Here is a 20,776-nt window from a genome sequence, read left to right as displayed (position 1 = left end):
ATTAAAACCTTAAAGAAAAAAACTAAAACTCACAATTTACCTCCATTATTTTCTTGACGAATTACATTTCTTCGTTTTTCATAAATCAAATCCAAATCCACCGGCTAAAGCAAATCTCTATTTCTCATAAAGTCTATTCTTCAATATGTCTATTTTCGTTTAGTATATTTATGCCCTAGATGTCCATTTTTATGTTCCGGGTGAAATCATAACATGGCTGATAAAAGATATATTAAAACTCATGCTGTCAAGAATTTAAAATATAAATGAAAATTAAATAACAAGAAAAAAAGGAAATGGTGAATTCGTTGAACTGTGTTCAAGGAATTGTAAAAAATTATGTGGTGAAAGAAATTGAACAAAAAATGCCCGAAGAATGTGTGTCTGTAAGTTTTTGTTTCAATATATTTTCACTAAAAGAATCTAAGGTCTTGAGTTTTGGTTTTTTTTTCTTTAAGGTTTTAATCAAAATGACGTAGTTTTGAAAGGTTTTCCGTCTAAGCTTAGGTGTATGACAACACCGTATTCACTTTCCCCTTTTATATATTAAAATGAGAATCTTACACCTTTCTACACACGAATGCCACGAATGGTTTAAGATATGTTAACAAAAATATTAAAGGGTTTTGAGTGGCCCATATATTTTGATTTTTGACCAGCCAAAGAATCCACTTCACTAATCACTAGCATAGCATGCACAAACCACAAAAGGTGTGGCACCAGTCAAATGGGCGATATATAATCACTCTTTCTTCTTTTCATTTTAGTGGTCACTATATTTTTCATTCTTTTTTAAGTTATTTGTTCAACAAACCTAATCTAGCTTGGTTTTATATGATTTATATATACATAAATTTAGTTAACATACACATAGATATATACAAGCCCGGTATTGTAACGTCTGAACCAGTGTGATATCTACCATTGTTGTGTTTATCGTTCTTGGTTGTACCTATACATGTCATCATGGGTTGGCGAGACAGAGGTTCTTTCAACTTTGTTTTAAGGTCTTATCATATGTATTATTCGATAACGCAAACACGTGTGCATAAATAAATTACAAACATTTGGTACAAGTGTACAACTTTGAGAAAGATCAAAAATATCATACTTTTTCCTTATATTATATGCAATTCCGTTTCATATTAGATGAAGAAGCTACTTATTTGTTAGAGGTAAGAACTCATTTGATACGAATACAAAGTATAAGCATATAAAATAATAAATTGACACACCCTTCATTTTTCTTATAAAAGAACATTTAGAAAAAAAGCACCATTTAATCTTTCTCAAAAAACAAGAAATTTTATCTTAACAAGGATGGAGGGAGTGGAAGTAGGGTAATCCTGTTGATCTTATGTGGGTGAAACAGTGTTTCCCGTTTTTACATCCCATCCCTTATGTTCATCACAACTGACATTGAGATGTTGCATCAGTGTAATTTTGCGGTACCTAGAGGCGGAAGCGATGTTTTCGCTTGTACCGTTATACCACCTCAACCATGTCGAGCTCAACCGATTTCACTCCCCCAACCTAATCATATCATCAACTTGATCATTATGTAATCTCATTAAGTCAACCAAGCATAGTTATCAACAGCTTAAATAATAAATACATTAATTTTTAAATATTAAATACATCAATACCTTTTTTTATTATTTACTATCTTTTAAAATTAACTATTTGTGTTAATTAGTTTAGTATCATATACACCAATCTAATCAATTGACAAAGCATTTTAACAAAAATGAGGACTCCATCTTTTTACAAGTTTACGTCACCAATAACATATTGTCAAATGTTCAATCCTCGCCGATGTGGAGATAAAAAAATATAAAATTATCACCCAATTATAATAATATTTTATTACATTCTCGCCAAGTCAGCGAGATAATATGGCAAATTCTCGCCCTAGAGAGAAAGTATGTGCTACGTCAGAGAGAAATTATTGACCATTCTTGTCCAAGGACCAAGAGAGCATTCGAGAAAAAAAAGTCAATTTCATTTTCAATAAGATAGGTGTCAATTGACCATATTCGTAATTTCCTAAAAAAATGACAAAACTGTTATCATAAAAAGAAAACTAATGACCCTTATTCAACCAATTACCAAACCTCTATTCCCAACCTTCGAATGACATTGTGGCCATATTTTTGTAATCATTTTGTCTCAAGTCACTTGAATTTGTGACCAAACAAATAAGAACTAGGTTTGTGAAAATTTAAAACTTTTGTGGTCCATGATTACAAGTAAAGTTATGTTAAGATAAGTTAGGGTTATGTCAAGTCATATTAGCAATTAGGGCTGTTCAAAAAGCTTGAGGCTTGAAGCTCGAGCTCGTGGCTCGCTCGATAAAAGCTCGAATAAAACTTGATTTGAAATATCCTGAGCTGAGTTGGCTCATTTTTGTAACCGAGCCAAAATCGACCCAGGCTCGACTCGATCCTGGCTCGACTCGTTGGCTCAATCTTAATCTCGTTTAACTTCAAAATCGAGCTAGAGCCTTAGTTGAATTGCGCGGTTTAATTTTGAGCCCGAGCTCGAAACCACCCTGTCTCGACTCGGGCTCGACTCGTGAACAGCCCTATTAGCAATAGTTGAAGTTGTTTTATTTCATGAAATCATCATTCCCTAAGCCTATTCATATATTTATAATACTTTTAAATGGTTTCTCTTAATTTATAATTAAAAGATAAATAGATGTTTAATACACAACCATATAGAAAAGTATAACAATATTATAAGACCATTTGTTAACCATCATTTTTCTCTCTCCTGTTATAGATGATTATCTTCAATACACTACGTACAAGTTTTTATGAGGTTCTCAAGGCTTTCTAGTTTAAAACCGATCTTGTATTATAACACTTGCCACACGCACGTGTGTGTATGTGTTTATGTGTGTGCGTAATATGAAAGAACAAAAATACATAATAATTACACGACCTAACCCGTTTTTATCCAAAACAAATTAACTCGGTTATTAAAATCAAATCCATGCATTTACCAAATTTTAATAATAATATAAGATGTGAATATGATTGCAGCAATAGCATTGTGGAAAACAGCCAGAAGTCAATTTGAATGTTAGGTCCCTACAGCATGAATCACTTACAACAATTGCCTCATCTAATGCATTCCACATTTGATAAGCAATGCGACATCTATAAGTGATGTTGCTTTATCATGTTTTACTTTTCAAGGACCAAATTTCCTTCCATAGAGTCTGACGTTACGTATTTGTCGTATTACCGTTTTAGTAGACTTATTTTAACTACAAAACCACTTAAGTTTCAATGGTATTCTGTTGTTGTAAACAAATTTATATATGCTAACTAATAATCAACTTATATATAATTGTTTGATTTTGGTCATTCGATTTAAACATATATGAAATCTTTCATATTAATGAAAACTAGTTGCAATCAACTTGTGTGTTGCGGTGGGGTCACGATGAGAGCTCGGACAGCTCGATTGATATCGGTTCTATTAGTTATAGTACCGGCATTCGCTATAGTAATTAGTAACCCATGTGTATAACGAAACAAAAACGACTTGAAGAAAATTTGTATCAAAACGTAGATGAAAGTCTACAAGTGGTCGGTTTTGTTGTGGCGGTGGCTCGGCTATGCACCCTAAAACGTTAATAATTCATATAATCTTAATATATTATTGAAGGATAAATATAACTTCAGCATCCTAAGAGGTAACTTATTGCCTATGTAAAGATAACTAGTTTTTTACACCCACACTTCGCGGCGGGGATTGACAAATGTTAGTCTAACAGAAATGTTATATACACTACAACAAACATAACTTCAGTAAAAATGAAACATAACATGACTTTAGTTAATAAGAAGCCTGAAACTAAAAAATGTTTTAGCCACCAAACCAACTTCATCATATTGTTTCTCTTTCATACAGTGGATTTCCAAAATTATCCATCAATGGTTACGTATTTGCATCTTCATTATGCAATAGAGTTAAGTCCATTATACAAATAAATTTGTAAATTTTATGAACAGTAGTTTTTATGAGTGTAATGAAGTTGGGTTTTTAATATATATATATAATTTAAATCTTAGAAGCTTTCATACTTCATCAAGAACCATGTCAGTGTCACAGTTTCAAAACCACATTTATAATATAAGATTTTTAATAGAGATGATAATGATATCTTGATATTTTCACTCTCAAAAGTTTGAAACTTAATTTTTGAATGACACATAAGGCCATAAGGGTCTAATTTCTTTCTTCTAGAAAAGTAGAAAGCTTAGATAAAATTAATAATAGTGGGTGTTTTCATATATTTATTTAGTATTTTGACCTCATCTTAGTGAACTTCCTTTTAGTGACCTAATTTGCTATAAATATATAATTAATAATCATTTTATTATTATACTTCCCTATGAAAATCAACAATTCTAGTTAAGGTTGTAAGGATATAGAATACGTTGTCAATGGTTCAATCCATGTAAATTGTAACATTTAGCTGTTAAAAAAAGGTTCCAGTAAAGGGTTCATTATTAGAATCGGGTGCTTATCCGAACCAAATTTGGGAATCTTGGACCGAACCGATTTGAATAAGCCAAATTCAAATAATATAGCTTTTATTAATCGCTCAAAACCAACATGCGTACCTTTGTGTGGTCTATTAGCTCATTATCCAAATCAATAACGGTTTCGCTTTTTACAAAGTATTGTATGTTAACTGCAAACTAAACAATATTCCAACAAAAATGCATGACAAATAACTATATTTTGCAAGAATGAACTATTTCAAACAAATTACAGGAATATATGCAAAAAGTATATATATATATATATATTGTATCCAAAGTTACTCATTTTCTCCCAATATAGTTCTACAACATGAAAATTTATAAAGATGAAACGAAAAAGAAAAAGAAAAAGAAAAAAAATGGATTCAAAGTTTAAAGGCTTCTCTGAACTTCATACTGAAACTATTGTCTAGGCTCTTTTTTTGTGCGGATCCGGTATGTCCTTGCATCATGGCCACAAACTCATTGTAATCTATGCGTCCATCCTGCAAAAAAAAAATTACACAAAAAAAAAATAATCATGATCATGAATATAAACAAAATTCTAAAAATTACAATTGTAACTTGTAAGACAAAAAAACAAAGAATCAAACATTTTTATTAGTAAAATGACTATCATACCCTTTATTTGAAAATCAACTTGTTGAAAAAGTTGAAACATAGTCACTTTGTGAGGGCGAAATTAAAAAAAAAAATTAAAGAAATTTATAATTTTGGGTTCGGGCGGGTTGGGTGGGGTGTGAAACTGGTCAAAACACATATGCTGATCCATGCACACTTTTGACAATCTTTTAATTTTTTTCAAAAATTTATATTGCATTATATATGATTACAAAACTATATTGGTAATTAATAATCTAAATTGTGAATAAAACAACTTTATAGGATCAAAAACAAATTTTGGGTAACTTTCGACTCGTTTCATTTTCGACCCGAAAGAGATAAAACATAACCCAAATCAACCCGTTCAAAAGCAAAACTGTAGTAAATGCATAACAAAAAGATGGGATTAAAGTAGAAATACTCACATTATCTTGGTCAACATCGTGAATTAATTCTTCAAGGTGAGCATTTATGCCAAATTCATCACACGCTTGTTGAAGCTCGTCAGCAGTGATATAACCACTTCCGTCTTTATCAAAGTATGAAAAAGCCGCAAACAAATGATCTTCTTTCTCAATTTTATTCAGATGTAATGTTGCAGCAACAAATTCTCCATAATCAATTGTTCCACTATTATCTACATCAGCCTGTATTTGATTTACAAAGTCAAATAAGCTACTTTTCAACTTCAACGTGTCTTATTATTTTTTAAATAATAAAGTTACACAATTATAAGAAATATTAATCAGATGATAAATTTTAAATAATAATAAACATGTAAGATTAATAAAACCAAAGTTTAAAGTTTGATTTAATGTTTACCGCTTTCATGAGGTCATAAATTTCTGATTCCTTAAGGTTAGCACCAACTCTTTTTAATCCAGCCTTAAGTTCTTCAAAAGTAATTTGACCACTGTTATCCGTATCGATCATTTGAAACATTTGTTTTAGCCCTGCTATTTCTTCTTCAGATAAGCTCTCTGCAATAACCTAAGCACACCAAAAAAAAAGATGATTCAAAAGAAAGTTTTCATGTGACACCCTTTGACCTTTTAGGTCAACCATGGATATGTCCAAGTTCAAACTCGATATTGTTATTTTAGTTAGAAACTGAACCGAACCAATTTCATAAACTATAGTAATTAGTAATGAAGTTCAATGTAATCAGTATTTTTTTAACACCCTTAAAAAAGATTTACAATTTTAATGCTAAAAGTTAGCCGGTTTGACCTTAAAAAAGTCAAACTTACCCTAAGAGCCATTTTCTTAAGCTTGTTCATGGCTGAAAATTGTTTCATTCGACTTAAAACTGCAGAATCAAGAGGCTTGTCATGGGCCACACCATCAACTTGAACCCAAGGATGACCTGTAACAAGGTCAAAATTCGGTCAATATTTGTTAACGGTACATAGTTATGTGTGGTAAAAACATATGTTATATTATGCAACAAGATTGTAATTTGTTAAGGTAAAAAGTAAATAAATTACATAGTCCACTTTGGTTGAAGACATTAAAAAAATCTTTATTTAATTGGAAACTCACATAGAACTTCATGAGCGGTTAATCTTTTCTTCGGGTCCCGCACAAGCATCCTCCTTACAAGATCTTTTGCAGAGTTAGAAATACTTGGCCATGGATCAGATGAGAAATCAAGATCACCTTGCAAGACTTGTTCAAATATTCCTTGCTCGGTTTCTATACACCCATAAGAACGAGAAAAAAAATATTAAAACAAATAAACAAAAATATCAATATTATTGCAAAGTTCATCTTTTGGCTAAATATCCAAAGTTAAAAAGTTAAATGTTACCAAATTATCCATTGTCATAAATACAAATTACCGACAATGTTCTCCTTTAGGTCATTCTTGAAGGGTATTTTAGACATTTAATCAATAAAAAACACCATAGTTCAACTCTAACTGGTTAAGGTTGTAAGTTTTTCTTTGTAATTATAAATGATGCATCAACATTCATTAAAACTCAATTAACATTTTGTATAAGTAGTTTTTGATTGTAACTTCTCCAAAAATAATAGATGCATTTGTTTCAGGACCCGAAAGGTTCACATAACAAAATACTGACCAGCCCAGAATGGAGGTACTCCACTTAAAAGGATGTAAACAATAACCCCTGCACTCCAAACATCTGCTTCTGGACCGTAACGTTTTCTTAAAACTTCTGGTGCAACGTAATATGGACTGCCAACCACATCAGTAAATGATTCACCTAAGAAAACCAAAAGTAATGTTAATTGAAAGCTAGAAAACTAATAAATAACTCGAATTGAATTTGTATTGCAATTTATGACTAAATAGGTCCAATGGATAAATTAAGCATTCAGTTAAAGGGGAAATGACTTGATACTTGATAGTTTAAAAGTCACCAAAAACATACTCAAGTGTTTATGATTTATTAATTACTTAGATTCCAACAAATTGTATCATAATCTAGATGATGGTTTCCGTATTTATATTTTTTATTTAAATTATTCATGAAATTCAAAAACTGGACAAAAGGTGTTGGCTAGTCAAGCCAAACTCTTCTCCCTCGTCATCATCAATGCTCTCTACGCACGCATGTGAAGCGCACGCATGCAAACACACATACACATATTTGTAATTTGTGTGAGTGTGACACTGTGTGTGCATACATACATATCGTAAATTAGCAGAAGTACTACGCAGGTAGTATGAACACCTTGAGAAAAAAATCATCATGTATTTAATTCAAGCACTTGTAACTTGGTCAAACAACATCTGTATAATTGACTGTTTTGTTAGTTTCCCGTGTTTCAGGTTTAGCCCATCTAATTTGAAGATTTTAATAAATGAAAAATTAGTGTTAATGAATTATGTACCGCCTGGTTATGAAGCGTCTTATCAAGCAAAGACGAGAAAAGCGTACGGTAAGCTAGAAAGTAGAGAGTGTAAGAAGCCAATAAAAGAGTGAACCGAAAAGTCTTAGTATCAAACAATGAAGAAGTGTTTGGATGTGTATTTAAACTGGTCATTGCAATTTCACAATAATATGTTTCAAATGTTATCGAATCAGTAAAATGGGTCACGGGAATTGACTATAAAAGAAAACGGGCCAAACAAGTCGAAAGTTGCCAAAAGTAAAACTTCATCAATCACTTTATTCAAAAAGTCAGATTATTATCAAAAACAGTATATCTTTTGTGATACCATTTGACTCACTTAACTTTCGACCCATTTGCCAACAGCCAACCCACCTATTTGCCAACTCTAGTTTTACGCGTTTGGGTAAACAAACCCTGCTCATGAGTTTCTGATCACTTAGGGTCAACAAAAAAAGATTTGGATAATATAAGAAAAATGACCATTGACGAGACTCGGAAATGAGTTTAAACTGATTATAGTCTTTGGTAAAACTCGATCATGATCATGAGTTTCCAATATTAGGGTCAAAATAAACGTATTTGGATAAATGATTTCTATGAATAACCAATTTATTTGAGTACCTGAATCACACACAAAATAAATTTCAAAAATGATAACTCAAAATTATACCTGGCTTAAAGAAAACCGACAATCCAAAATCAATAGTTTTCAAAAGAGCGTCTTCTTTCTTATCCACAAGCAAGAAATTTTCGGGCTTTAAATCTCTATGCATAACCCCTAAAGAATGACAAGTTTCCACAACGCCAACAATTGTTCTTGTAAGCTCAGACGCCTTTTTCTCAGTATAATGTCCAATTTGAATAATCCTATCGAAAAGCTCACCACCCGCACATAATTCCATAACAACATGAACCGCGATCGCATCCTCATACGCACCTTTTATTGCTATAACATTCGGGTGACCCGACAAATGATGCATGATTTGAATTTCTCTTCTAACATCCTCCACGTCCTCTTCGGTCAACAACTTTCTTTTGGCAATCGATTTGCACGCGTATCGTTGACCGGTTGACTTTTCTATACAAAGAAAAGTTGTACCGAACTGCCCTTGGCCTAGTTTCTTCCCCAAAGTGAAAAACTCCTTCAAAGTCCCGGTTTTTCTTTGTAAAACAGATTCAGTTCGAAGCCCGGCACTTGAAACCCGTTTCATTTGTGGGCCTTTTTTGGGCTTCACGGGTTGTTCTTGTTTCTTTTCGGGTTTCGGAATCGTTACATGTTCTGGTGGCTTGTTTTGAACCGGCAATGGTGACTCGGGTTGTTTGGAATGAGTTGAAGATTGTTCTCCATTAGGGGTCTGCGGGGTTTCTTCAGTTGGTGTTCGCCACATTGCAGCTGAAACCGATTGAAAAAATCCATTCTTTGAAATGTTTGGTCCAACACAAGTATTACCCATTGAGCTTCAATCACTTGTTAGCATAAAGATTCAATTTTCCCTCCAAATTTGCTCAAAGAAACACCAATCTTAACCTTTTATGAAGAACCAATATAAATAAAGTCAAACCCACTTCAATTGACTTCAAGATAGTCTTCACAAGATCATAATCTCACTTCTCAAGAATACCCTGTTCTGCTTTTAACATAAAGATCCAATCTTGAATCTTTCACCAAGATTCTTGCTCAATGAAACAAAGATCAAAACTTTATCAAAACCCCACAAGATTAAAGTCAAACCCACTTCAACTGACTCCAAGATTATCAACACAAGATCATAATTTCACTTCTCCAGAAAACCCTTTTCTGCTTTCAACATAAAGATTCAATCTTTCACCAAGATTCTTGCTCAATGAAACAAAGATCAAAACTTTATCAAAACCCCACAAAATTAAACCCAAGCCCACTTCATTTGACTCCAAGATTGTCAAATAAGATCATAATCTCAGCTCAAATCAAATCAAAGAGGCAAAAGCATATCAGCACATCAAGAGTTACAGAGCCACAAGCATTTTATACACACAAATGGAAAACAAGAAGACCTATAACCTATAATAATAAGAGATGAAAGACTAATTAAAAGTCAAACAAGAACCAAGGGAAACAGTCAAAGCATCCAAATTGGTGCAAATTAAAAAGGATTGAAGAATCTTGATAAGAACAAGACAATGATGAGTGGGACAGAGGTGCTGAATTAGTCTCACTATTTTTTTAATTTTATTTTGATTAGTTCAAAAGATTGAACCGTGTTGATTATAATATTATTAGGATAAAATATATGTAAGAACATCGAACCATTGATTCGCATGGACAACACAACAGGACAACTGAGGTTGCTTCAACCCTTTTTTCGGTTTTCTCAATCCCCGAAATTGACGTTTGATTTTTATTCAAATTTGTTCAATTTAGAGACCACAAGTTGAAGGAAAGTCACATCATATTTGGCAAATTGGATATAAGATTCATGCATTTATAATGGGGCTTAAATAATAATGCAGCCTAATAAATTCGACTTGATTAGATTTTAATAGAACAGTGGAGTCATCTACAGTTATATATATATTAATTTAAAAGTTCATGCCACTCACAAAAAAGGATTGTGGCGTAATTTACAAATGTTTAATGTGCGCTTATTTTGCCACAAGTTATAATACGTGTCTTGCCTTCGAAGTCTGTTCCTGGTATCATCAGACGTCCACCGCATCCCATAATTGATTCAATTGAATCTCATTTTTGGTTTGCGCTTGCTTCATCAATCATCCGACTACTATTCTTCTCTTTGTCACTTAATTGACTTAATTATATACATTTTCTTACTTTCTTGCTGCAATTTTTATATGATGTACGGTTATCATCAATGTATTCAATATATTTCACTTGTTTACTATATTGGGATTAATGTCACCATGTTAAGAAAATTAAACGAATGATGCACATACGGTTCCTAGTTGTTCTAAACTGTGGGACTATTCTTATTTAAAACTACTCTTATAGTCTTATAATATAAAAAATATTGAATAAAGAGGTTGAAAATTGTAAAAGGTGTAGGAAGAACTATGAACCATTCGTTAAGTTAAATCTACAACTAAGCTGATACAATGACAATTTTTGTAACTAACAAATGTTAGTTGTGGCCAGAAAAGACAAAATACAACTAACAATGTTCTATCGTTTGTAGCGCAAACTTTTTTAATTTTTTTTTTAAAGTATAACATAAATTAGAGCGTTTATAAATTCGAGTATAAATACACATGTATATGTTTATAAATTAAGCATTGTTTTAATGGTTGATGAGTTGATCCACCATGCGTGTAACAATGTATTTTTATTGTGTAAGCTGGTTCTAACGATACGTCCAACTAAATTTCTATATTGTATCAAACAATAAAATGATACATCCAAGCATCCATGTTTATTACATCTTTTTGTATAGGGTTTTGATTGCACATGTAACCATTCACCGTATACATGGTGCATCTAACTTGCATAAACCATGCATTAGTTTCACGTGTTTGGTTGTTAAACCATGTACATTTAAATGAAATCATGCATGCATATCACTCACCCCCGGAATAAAACCATGCACAAGTGTCATGCCAAGATCCATTCCTATTCTTTTTATGATTTTGTAATTTTAGAACAATCGTCTTGGTGTCTTGCGTGTGTGGTGTGTAGAGGGAGGGAGAGAGAGAGAGAGTTGTTTGCTTACATAATTGTCGTAGGGTTGAGTTATAATAAGAAGATTAATTTTCCTATGGAGGATAAGAAATAATCTTGTCCATTCATTTGAGAATTGAATGATTGAGATTAGATTCAAGATATCATCAAGTGTAAAACAAGGGTAAGGGCATAATAGGGATAACACATTTGTTGATTTTCTCTCTCCACATGTAAGTCACATGTCAAATTCCCCAATTATTTTAAAACGTTAATAACTTTTTATACGACATTTTTTTTTTCAAAACAATTTCACCATAAAAACGAGTGTTTTTTTTATCTTTTATATGAGTACCATATTGTTTTTTACATTGTGTTAACTAATTGTGTTTTTGTTATTGTGTTTTTATTTTCATAGTGTTTATTCCATTGTGTTTTTTACATTGTGTCTTTTTCATTGTGTTATTCATAGTGTTTATTTTCCGGCGAAATTTCCGAAGACTTTTCCGGCAATGTGGTGGCGGTGGGTGGCGGTGGGCGGTGGTAGTTATAGGAGATGAGTGAAAATTAAGTGGGTTTTAATTAAGTGTGTTTTAATTAAGTGGGTTTTTGAAATTAAATCAAGTGGGTTTCAATATTAAGGTAGTAGACTAAAATACCTTCCTTTCTAGCCTTCTTTGGAAAACCAAACTTCTTATTTGATCCTTTCCCAATTGTCATATATACGATAATTAAAACCAATGTATGCACATGTTCATTTGGTGTTCACATACTTCTATGAATTGAATTGAATGAATCCGGGTGTTAACTCATTTAAAATTAAAATTTTAAAGTATACAACTTATAAATTTTACATGTTTAAAATTCTATTATATTTAGATTACAGTTTTTTTGAAACGGTTAATTTACACATCATCTAAATATACTCCTAGATTTGCACATTGTTCACCGTGGAACTAGATCTCTCAACCACTTTAAGGTAATATTTTTACACACCTTGTTACCGCTAACTACAGTCCATTAGGTATTTTTTTACATATTTTACGAGTCGTTTACCATATTTAAAACTTCAACACAACTAATTTACGATTGGCCAGTCTGTCTTGATATATAACCTACTTGATCGTTTAGATATCGTGTTGCATGTGTCATTTTCTAAATACATGGTTTTAATTGTGTCTGAGTAAGGACAATGTGCTTAACAAAGAAAACACATGGTTGTATTTGGTTTCATTAAATCCAAACCGCTAACCAGGCAATATACATAGTACTAGGAGGATATTACAAATTTTTCACACACCTTGGGCTATATATAAATCTTTCGCTTTCAAGTCATCTAAGATCCTTTTACTTATATACAAACTAGGGGTGTTCAAGAAATCCGAAATCCGAACCAAATCCGAAACCCAAATAAATCGATCCAAATTCTTATTTGAACTTGAACTTTAATTGAAACTACATTTTAAACATTGAACGAGAAGATTCGGTTGTTAATCAGATTACCGGTTAATTTGTTAACGATTAGGGACTCGTACGTAATTGGTAATTTAAAAATAAAATAATATTATTTTATTGGGGTTTTAATTAACTAAACAAATATTAAATAGAAACGAGACGGGTTTTTAAATCAAGAGATCGGTTGTATAAAAATGAACTGATAATAAAGCTTATAATAATATTATTAATAATAAAGGTAGTAATGATAATAATAACTTTAGAACATATTATATATCTATCTATATAATAAAAAAGTGGGTTTTAAAACAACCTCCTTTCTTTTTATTTAACCAGAAATCTTGAAAATGCCGCATGGCAAATTCTAATTAATTTTTAATTAACTTTAACTAATTCAAAATTATCGATACATATTCACAGACGATTTCAAAATCCAGATTTCAGTTCACATTTACAAACTAATTCAAATCCAGATCACACTTCTTATTTAGAGATATGAAACTCACAGATTCTAACCCTAGCAATCAACTAAACAGGTAACTATCAAACCTTCTTAATCTTATTCACATATTTAATCATCTCACCTAAACAGATTCAATCTGATTCACAGCTTCTTTTCTTATTTTTTTACTGATTAGGGTTTTGGTTTCAGCACTTGCAGTGTGGAGTTGTTTTCACAAAATTAAATTCTAAATATATAAAATTAAGTGCTTCACTTGCTTTATGGAGTCGTTTTGGTTTATTTTTTTTTAATTCCTGGGCTATTTTAACTATGTTTAGATCAAGGTATGTTAATTATTTGTACTGTTTAAATCATTAATATTCTTAAGTAGCTAGCTATTGATGTATTGTATTTATAAACCCCTAATTATCGGTTGATTATATCTTGATTTATTTATATTTATAAACTCGACACTTATAAACCCTAACTTTCAGCATTTTCTGGTAACATTTGAATTGTTTTTTTTTTATGATTTGATCCTTGGATGGTTATTATTGAAAACATATTATTATCTGTAATAGATATCTAGGGCTGCGAAACTTACAAATTTATGGTTTCAACTAGCGAATCTTAGTGAAGTTATAGTCAAAATTAGTTGACCTAGGTGTATCGAGTTTATTTGATTTATTGATTCTTATTAGTTTTGAAAGCTATGGAACCCTTCTTCAACAACTTACTTTTTAAAAGTTGGAACTCAAATCAATAAAGACAAAAGGTAATGCAGTCGAAATGGATTTTGATTAAATTTATTTAGTTAAATATAGTGATTTAATCTATGTTGTCAACTATGGTTATAGATTTCTTGAAATTTTAGGTAGTGATTGGGACTCGGGTGCTAACATGGTATGCGTCTTTAAGTGTGAGTGCAATTCAGTTTTCTTTTTACTTGACAGATATGAGGTTTTCCTTTGTAATAGTTTTAGTTCACCACCGCATTATGCATTGGGCCTTCTTCCCCAAAGCTGTTAGAATTGGTTTTGATGATTCTTTTAGAGATGGATAGTTAGTGGCTATGGAGTTTACTCTTTATTTTAATATAGATTTTTTATTAGTGTTTTTTATTTTAACCATTTTATATCATAATGTTATGTTTGCTGCAGGCAAGTCAGCTTATTAACTTTAATGTTACCAGTCTGTATACCATCAAAGATGGCTTTCTTTCTAGAATTATAAGGAAAGTGTCTAAAGTTTTCAACAAATTTTTCATCAAATGGTTCTACCGAAATAACGAATATGTGGGAACCACTAGAAGAATGCCTCCTCACGTAAGAAGGAAAAAAAAAAAATATTCGGTGTGATGTGGGTGTGATTGTATCTATTTTCTCTGATATTTAAATGCCCGAAAAGTAACTTCTATTGCTTTCAATGCAGTGTTGAAATAACCTGTCATGTGCCCACATTACAATTACTTTATCAAACAAGGAGCTTGATTCATCATCTGTTGGGTAATCACATGGAATCTATCCCAAGATTAGTAAGCATAAGTAACAATTTTGTAGCTTTATGCCCATTGGTTGCTTATTAATTATTTATTTATTTTGTTATAAATTGAATGCAGCTATCAATCACTTATTGCAGTTAATTAGGTGTAGCCATTTGTTAAATTTGAATATGAATATGAAGAATGTAAGATTTAATGATTGTAGCATCTTTCAAGCTTAATATATTTTTATGGTATTTGCCATGTCTTGGTTATTCAAAAGAAATAACTGCTCCAGTTGGCTTGTGTTACGAGTTGGGTCAGGTTAGGACAAACACAGTCTTCTAAATATTTCAATTTTTTGAAATAAAAGTTATGCGGGTTGGGACAACCGGTTGCAAATATAGAACGAGTTGCCTTAAATATGGTCACAATGACTTGGATCATAGCGCGTTTTGGTAGGGTTGAGTACACGTCAAAATGGGTCGTTTCAAAACAGTTTATCTGTTTAGGGTGTTTTCTTTGATTCTGATTGGTCTGGAATGTCATTAGACATTGTTGATTAGGTCAGCTGGGTTGTGTAACGAAACAACTTCGGGTAGTGACCATATTTAATTTTCTGGTTTCACTTCTATTTAAAAACTATCAATTTGGTTTATGACAAATATCTAACCTAATTCTCAATTTTGGGTTGGTTTGATTATGCATGTTATTCAGTTATTGGCATTGGCCTATTTAAATTTCATGCACCTGCGCCAAAAATTGTCCCATTCGTAAGTAAATGGATTGGAAACTAAAATTTGTTCACTCTTTTTTGCAGTATGCTTTTACATGACTTTGCCTTTTGTGAGCAAAGGACTAACTGGTGCAGAGTAGCAATTTCTTTCAAGCTTATTTGAAATGTTAAATAATTGGGCAATCGTTGGTAGCAGATGGTTAGCAGACGGTTTAGAGTTGGAAATTCGGGAATTTTTACATTTTCTTAGTCACATGATTATTTTTAGTATGATTGACTTTGTGTTGGTCAACAATGGTTCATATGATGTATAAATATTATCATGAGGATTTCCCTGGTGTGGTAATTTGGGAGTTTTGGTCTCAAAATTTGGAAAATAATCTGGTTACCTTGGATTTCAAACAGATTTGAGTTTTTGTGTGTAATCACTTGAATTATTTTATTTGAGTTTTGTTTTGTTTTGTTTGTTTTATCATCAACCCGTGTATTACACAGGTTCTAACCTAGTGTGTGTGTGTATATATATATAGGGTAAGGATTCTAAGAGAACCCTTTGCAAATTGAGAACTTTGAGAACCATTTTGGACCACTAAAAACACATTTGAAAAAAATATTTAAAAAAAATCATAAAACAAAAAATAACAAAAATTTTAAAAAAGTAAAAAAACCAAAATTCTTATATTTCATTAAAAAAATAAAAATAATAAAAAAAAACGTCGTATTATACACATATGTATAATTTTATTTAATCTTTAGTTACGTAATATACGCATATGTACAGTGTCATTTATCTTAAATTATACACATGTGTATATAAAAAAATCATGTAAATGTACATATATGTATATATTATACATATGTGTATAATTTGGCTAAACCGAGGTTTTTTTTATGAAACCGGGATGTTAAAATAAGAATTTTGGTTTTTTTACTTTTTTCATTTTTGTGTTTTATTTTATTTTATGATTTTTTTATTTTTGGGATTTTTGTGGTCCAAAATGGTTCTCATGGTTCTCAATTTCAAAAAAGTTTTCTCATGATCTTGATCCTATATATATATATATATAAGATAAATGATGATAATAATACTACCAATTGAGGATTGTTGTTAAACCTAACTAACAAAAGTGCCCGCGCGTTGCTGCGGGGTCGCGCAAATTATCTACTCGTATTGGTCTGCCATGTCTGGTGTGTTGCGTAAAAGGTTATCAGTGAGAACGTGTTGCCGCATGTGCATATGGTTTGTTGGATTTTTTTATGTTGGGGTGCGCACTAAAATTTTGAGCTATGCATATATATTGGATGTATCGTGTTTTGTGAAATATTTATTAAGGAAATAGGTTTATGTGTTTAGTGATTATTAAGCAACATAAAGGATTGAATGCGTCTTAACGTGTTGGTGATGGCTGCAATCTCATGTAGTGTTGGTGTGCAATTTATCAAATCATGTTAAAAAATGTTAGAACTAATGTGAGGTTGAAAAGCCGTCCAAAGCAATATACATGAGGTGAGAAGTCCAATGATAGAAAAATAATATATAACGTGCAAATAATGCAACATAACTAATCTCAGTTTTCAATCTTAACATAAAACACACGGCGTACATTAAACATGGGAAGAAAGAGACATCATATAGCCGGTGCAACAACGGTTTCCAAGTACACGACACCTACACCACCATTTAGTGAGTTGACACTGTGAAAATATTGCAGGGGTCTCATATCAGTATCGATTTCATAAAGTATTTGTGAGTTACTCATGACAAACCACTTCCCATTTGTCATGTAGTGTGTGATTGAGCACCATAAACGCTCTGGTATAGGGGGGATGGGAGGAGGGGTGAAGAGATTGATCCAATGGTCTTGTCTTAGGATCCATAGCTGGAGCGTCCGATTATGTAGGCCATTTGTAACAATAATGTAAAGATCATATTGAATAGTAAGCATGTTGGTTTCGAGAACCCCTGTTGTTTGGACTGGTGGGAACTGTAGCTCTGTCACATGCCCAGAGAAGGCATCGAATGCAATGACGACATTTTCACCTTGTATCATGGGTTGGGTAACTGTGTAGTAGAAGGTCGTACCACATCGAGTCCCGATGGACCAACAGAATTTGCGGTCTAGGTAGTCTACTTTTGCTGTGAATGGTATTTCCGTCCAAGATGCTAGTAAACGGGAGTATATATGGGCTTCGAAGGCATTTGATTTTCGGATCACGTGCATGACTTTGTAGTCGTTCAAATGGTCCTTGAACAAAGCAACTGTATCTGTGGAGTCTACAAATATGCCTCGGCCAGTAGAGTTTGATAATCTCTTGTAGACAGTAGTGGTTGAATTCCACAAGAACAATTTATGTGTATCATGTACCCAAGCACATAAGAGGCCATCCACGTGTGAGAGGATGGAGATGCATGTAATATCCGAGTAGAAAGGGCATGTGATGGGTTTACTGGGCCAGTATTCACCGGTTGTGAAGTCAATTGGATGAACAGTTCCGATGAGGCGATGGATCACAAGTGTTTTTTGGTTACTCGGAAGAAGTGATCGATACGAATGGAGCTTTTCAAAATTTCGGGTTGATAGTAAGTTGTGCCATTCCTTGCATACAAGCTTAAACCGGCCAACGACTTTTGCTGGTAGTCTTGTGAGTATCTCAAGAACAACTGCGTCTGGAGACATCGTAAACACGAGGTGGGGGCTTTCATGGAGCCTTGAACCGGCATATCTAAGTAGGATAAGAAACCAATTTATCAATTTTGTAGTGGTATGCTACAAGCTATATGAGTGAAATTGGGTAAAGAAAGGTCATGCAATAAAAAAAATAATAAATAAAAAGAGGTTGGATGATCAAACGTGCAGTATTGACACCAAAAAATTAATATCGATAACACCAAATAAATTGCAATGTATGATATCATGCTTAAAACAATATTGTTAAAAAAAGTCAAATTAAGTAAAAAGAATAAAAAATCGAAGAGTTTATGAATATTTATAAAAAAATGAATCTTGACTTTCGCTTAGATGTCTAAAAACGATTTCAATAAACTAAATTTTGCTATGTTATATAATGAAGCTTAGCCGGGCATCTTTTTCTCGGCAATTTCATGTTGGATTGCACAACCATAAAGACGATGGGTTGCTAGGGTCCATTTTAAAATAAATATAAATGTTAGTTATTGAAATCATATTTAGTTATCTAACTGCAAGCCAACATTCTTTTCCCATTAAAAGCTCACCAGCTCTTGAATTTATTAAACTTTTTATTTAATCAAAAAATGAAAATTTTTTAAATTTTCATTCTTTTTATTTCACACATGAGTTAATGAATTATAAATCTCGTCCAACAAAGTAGTTAATTCATTATATTTATGATTTGATCTTATATGTTACATTTACTCTTGTACTTTAAAGTATGTTTCTCATTGTACAACTATTGTTTAATTGCATTAAATTGACTTGCATGTTTGTTTATTAGCATGCTCTCCGTATTCGTTTAGACATGCCATCGTAAACACTTTTGGTAACTTACTCATCAATCATTTGATTTCTTAAACCTGTACACTATCCTATAATCTTTAGGGAGTTAATAAAACATATTATTTTTTTATATATAAAACTCATTGTTGACATGTACAAATGGTCTTACATATTAGCTTGTTAGATTTTTGTTAAAAATTGCCTAAAGTTGTCTAAAAATCGGCAAATTGTTTAAAAAAGATAATGCAAATAAACCTCCAATTACAAATGGCTGCTCAATAATTGTTCTACCAAGATGAATGCCATAAATTTTCCCACCTTCATCTTTATCCCCTTCTCCCACAATTATACCGGTTTGCAACATTACATGAGTCAATTTTTTTGAAAACTCAAGACTACCACCTTAAAGAATAATGAAGTGATAATCATAATAAAGTTAATAATAAGAATGTAACATCTAAATTCCATATTATGTGACATGACACATCAATTGGCTTATGAGTTCTCATACAAAAAATCATAATGTTAAAATATATTTGTCATGAAGTATGAAGTAGTAGAACTATACAATTAACATATATAGTTATAGGATAAAAATAGTATGCGTAAAGAAAAACGGATGGATTTAAAACATACCTGCTTTTGTGGTGTTGGAATCTATGATTGGAAGAGTTAGTGATAGTTATTATAGGAGAAACATTGTAACGGCTCTTCATGGTAGTTAATAAGGTTTAATGGGTTTTTAAGAACATTACATTGATTGTAGGCTTTTATGACAATAAATGGGTAGTGGAGTATGATATCCAATAATAAACTTATAAACATACATATTGTAAATATTATAATATATTTGCAAGGTTGGTTTTTTGTTGATTACCTTCCAACTAAAGAACATGCATAATTATAATTATCTAAAGTAGTTTTAGTTTTTAAATCGAAGGGTCAACGAATATTTTGTACCCCTATGACGTAGTTAATAAGAGTGGTGTTGCGGTGGTCTTCATTTAATGTGAGCAGGTTGCCCGTGATGAGAATTTTCATTAACAAATAGGGGAAACTATATTTTTTGACCTACCGGATCATGATAACATACGTAGTTTCCTTATCCAAAAGCAAATATCTTCTTTTCAAGGTATTATCACTGACCAACTTTGTTATTTATAAATTATTTTATAACTTTGTTATTTATAAATAAATTATTTTATTTTTCAGTTTCATAGATTTTATTTTATCAAGCTCCATATGTTACTTTTCCAGCAGGAAGTAGCCAAAGAATTGGGTATACCAGCACAACATCAACGTTTCTGGCTTTGGGCAAAACGCCAAAATCATACTTACCGTCCAAATCGTCCATTAACTATTTTAGAAGAAGCTCAATATGTATGTACCTTTAATATTTTTAATTGGTTGGTGATCTTAATATTGCTGAATCTGTTTTTTTTTATTTTAATTTATGTTTAGGTTGGACATTTGAGAGAGGTATCAAATAAGGATAACAATGCTGAAATTAA

General features: G+C 31.9%; 2 protein-coding genes across 2 annotated transcripts; both read right to left on the bottom strand.

Annotated features, from left to right (window-relative positions):
• Nucleotides 1-4,878: 4,878 nt before the first annotated feature.
• On the bottom strand, nucleotides 4,879-10,253 carry LOC143546652 (calcium-dependent protein kinase 1-like). Its single transcript, XM_077038275.1, has 8 exons — nucleotides 10,093-10,253; nucleotides 8,698-10,061; nucleotides 7,250-7,393; nucleotides 6,708-6,860; nucleotides 6,416-6,531; nucleotides 5,988-6,155; nucleotides 5,591-5,812; nucleotides 4,879-5,047 (listed from the first exon to the last, which is right to left on the bottom strand). Exons 2-8 carry the CDS (start codon nucleotides 9,479-9,481, stop codon nucleotides 4,928-4,930), a joined length of 1,707 nt encoding a protein of 568 aa, XP_076894390.1. The 5' UTR covers nucleotides 9,482-10,061; nucleotides 10,093-10,253; the 3' UTR covers nucleotides 4,879-4,927.
• Nucleotides 10,254-17,417: 7,164 nt separating this feature from the next.
• LOC143546613 (putative F-box protein At3g16210) lies at nucleotides 17,418-18,467 on the bottom strand. The gene has a single exon (XM_077038246.1). It carries the CDS (start codon nucleotides 18,465-18,467, stop codon nucleotides 17,418-17,420), a length of 1,050 nt encoding a protein of 349 aa, XP_076894361.1.
• Nucleotides 18,468-20,776: the final 2,309 nt, after the last annotated feature.

The sequence above is a fragment of the Bidens hawaiensis genome, unplaced genomic scaffold (genome assembly GCF_021521415.1).
Source record: "Bidens hawaiensis isolate Kalapana, Puna unplaced genomic scaffold, B.hawaiensis_p1.1 tig00014406_1, whole genome shotgun sequence".
Taxonomy (NCBI): Eukaryota; Viridiplantae; Streptophyta; class Magnoliopsida; order Asterales; family Asteraceae; genus Bidens; species Bidens hawaiensis.
This window is presented reverse-complemented; position numbering and strand designations above follow the sequence as displayed.

Bases quoted from the DNA above. Each gene is read 5' to 3' on its own strand.
- LOC143546652 (XM_077038275.1), bottom strand. From the start codon at position 9,481: ATGGGTAATACTTGTGTTGGACCAAACATTTCAAAGAATGGATTTTTT. The intron at 6,532-6,707 runs GTGAGTTTCCAA...ACCTTGTTACAG, and splicing joins AACCGCTCATGAAGTTCTAT to GTCATCCTTGGGTTCAAGTT. The intron at 5,048-5,590 runs GTGAGTATTTCT...TTTTTTTTGCAG, and splicing joins ACGATGTTGACCAAGATAAT to GATGGACGCATAGATTACAA.
- LOC143546613 (XM_077038246.1), bottom strand. From the start codon at position 18,467: ATGTCTCCAGACGCAGTTGTTCTTGAGATACTCACAAGACTACCAGCA.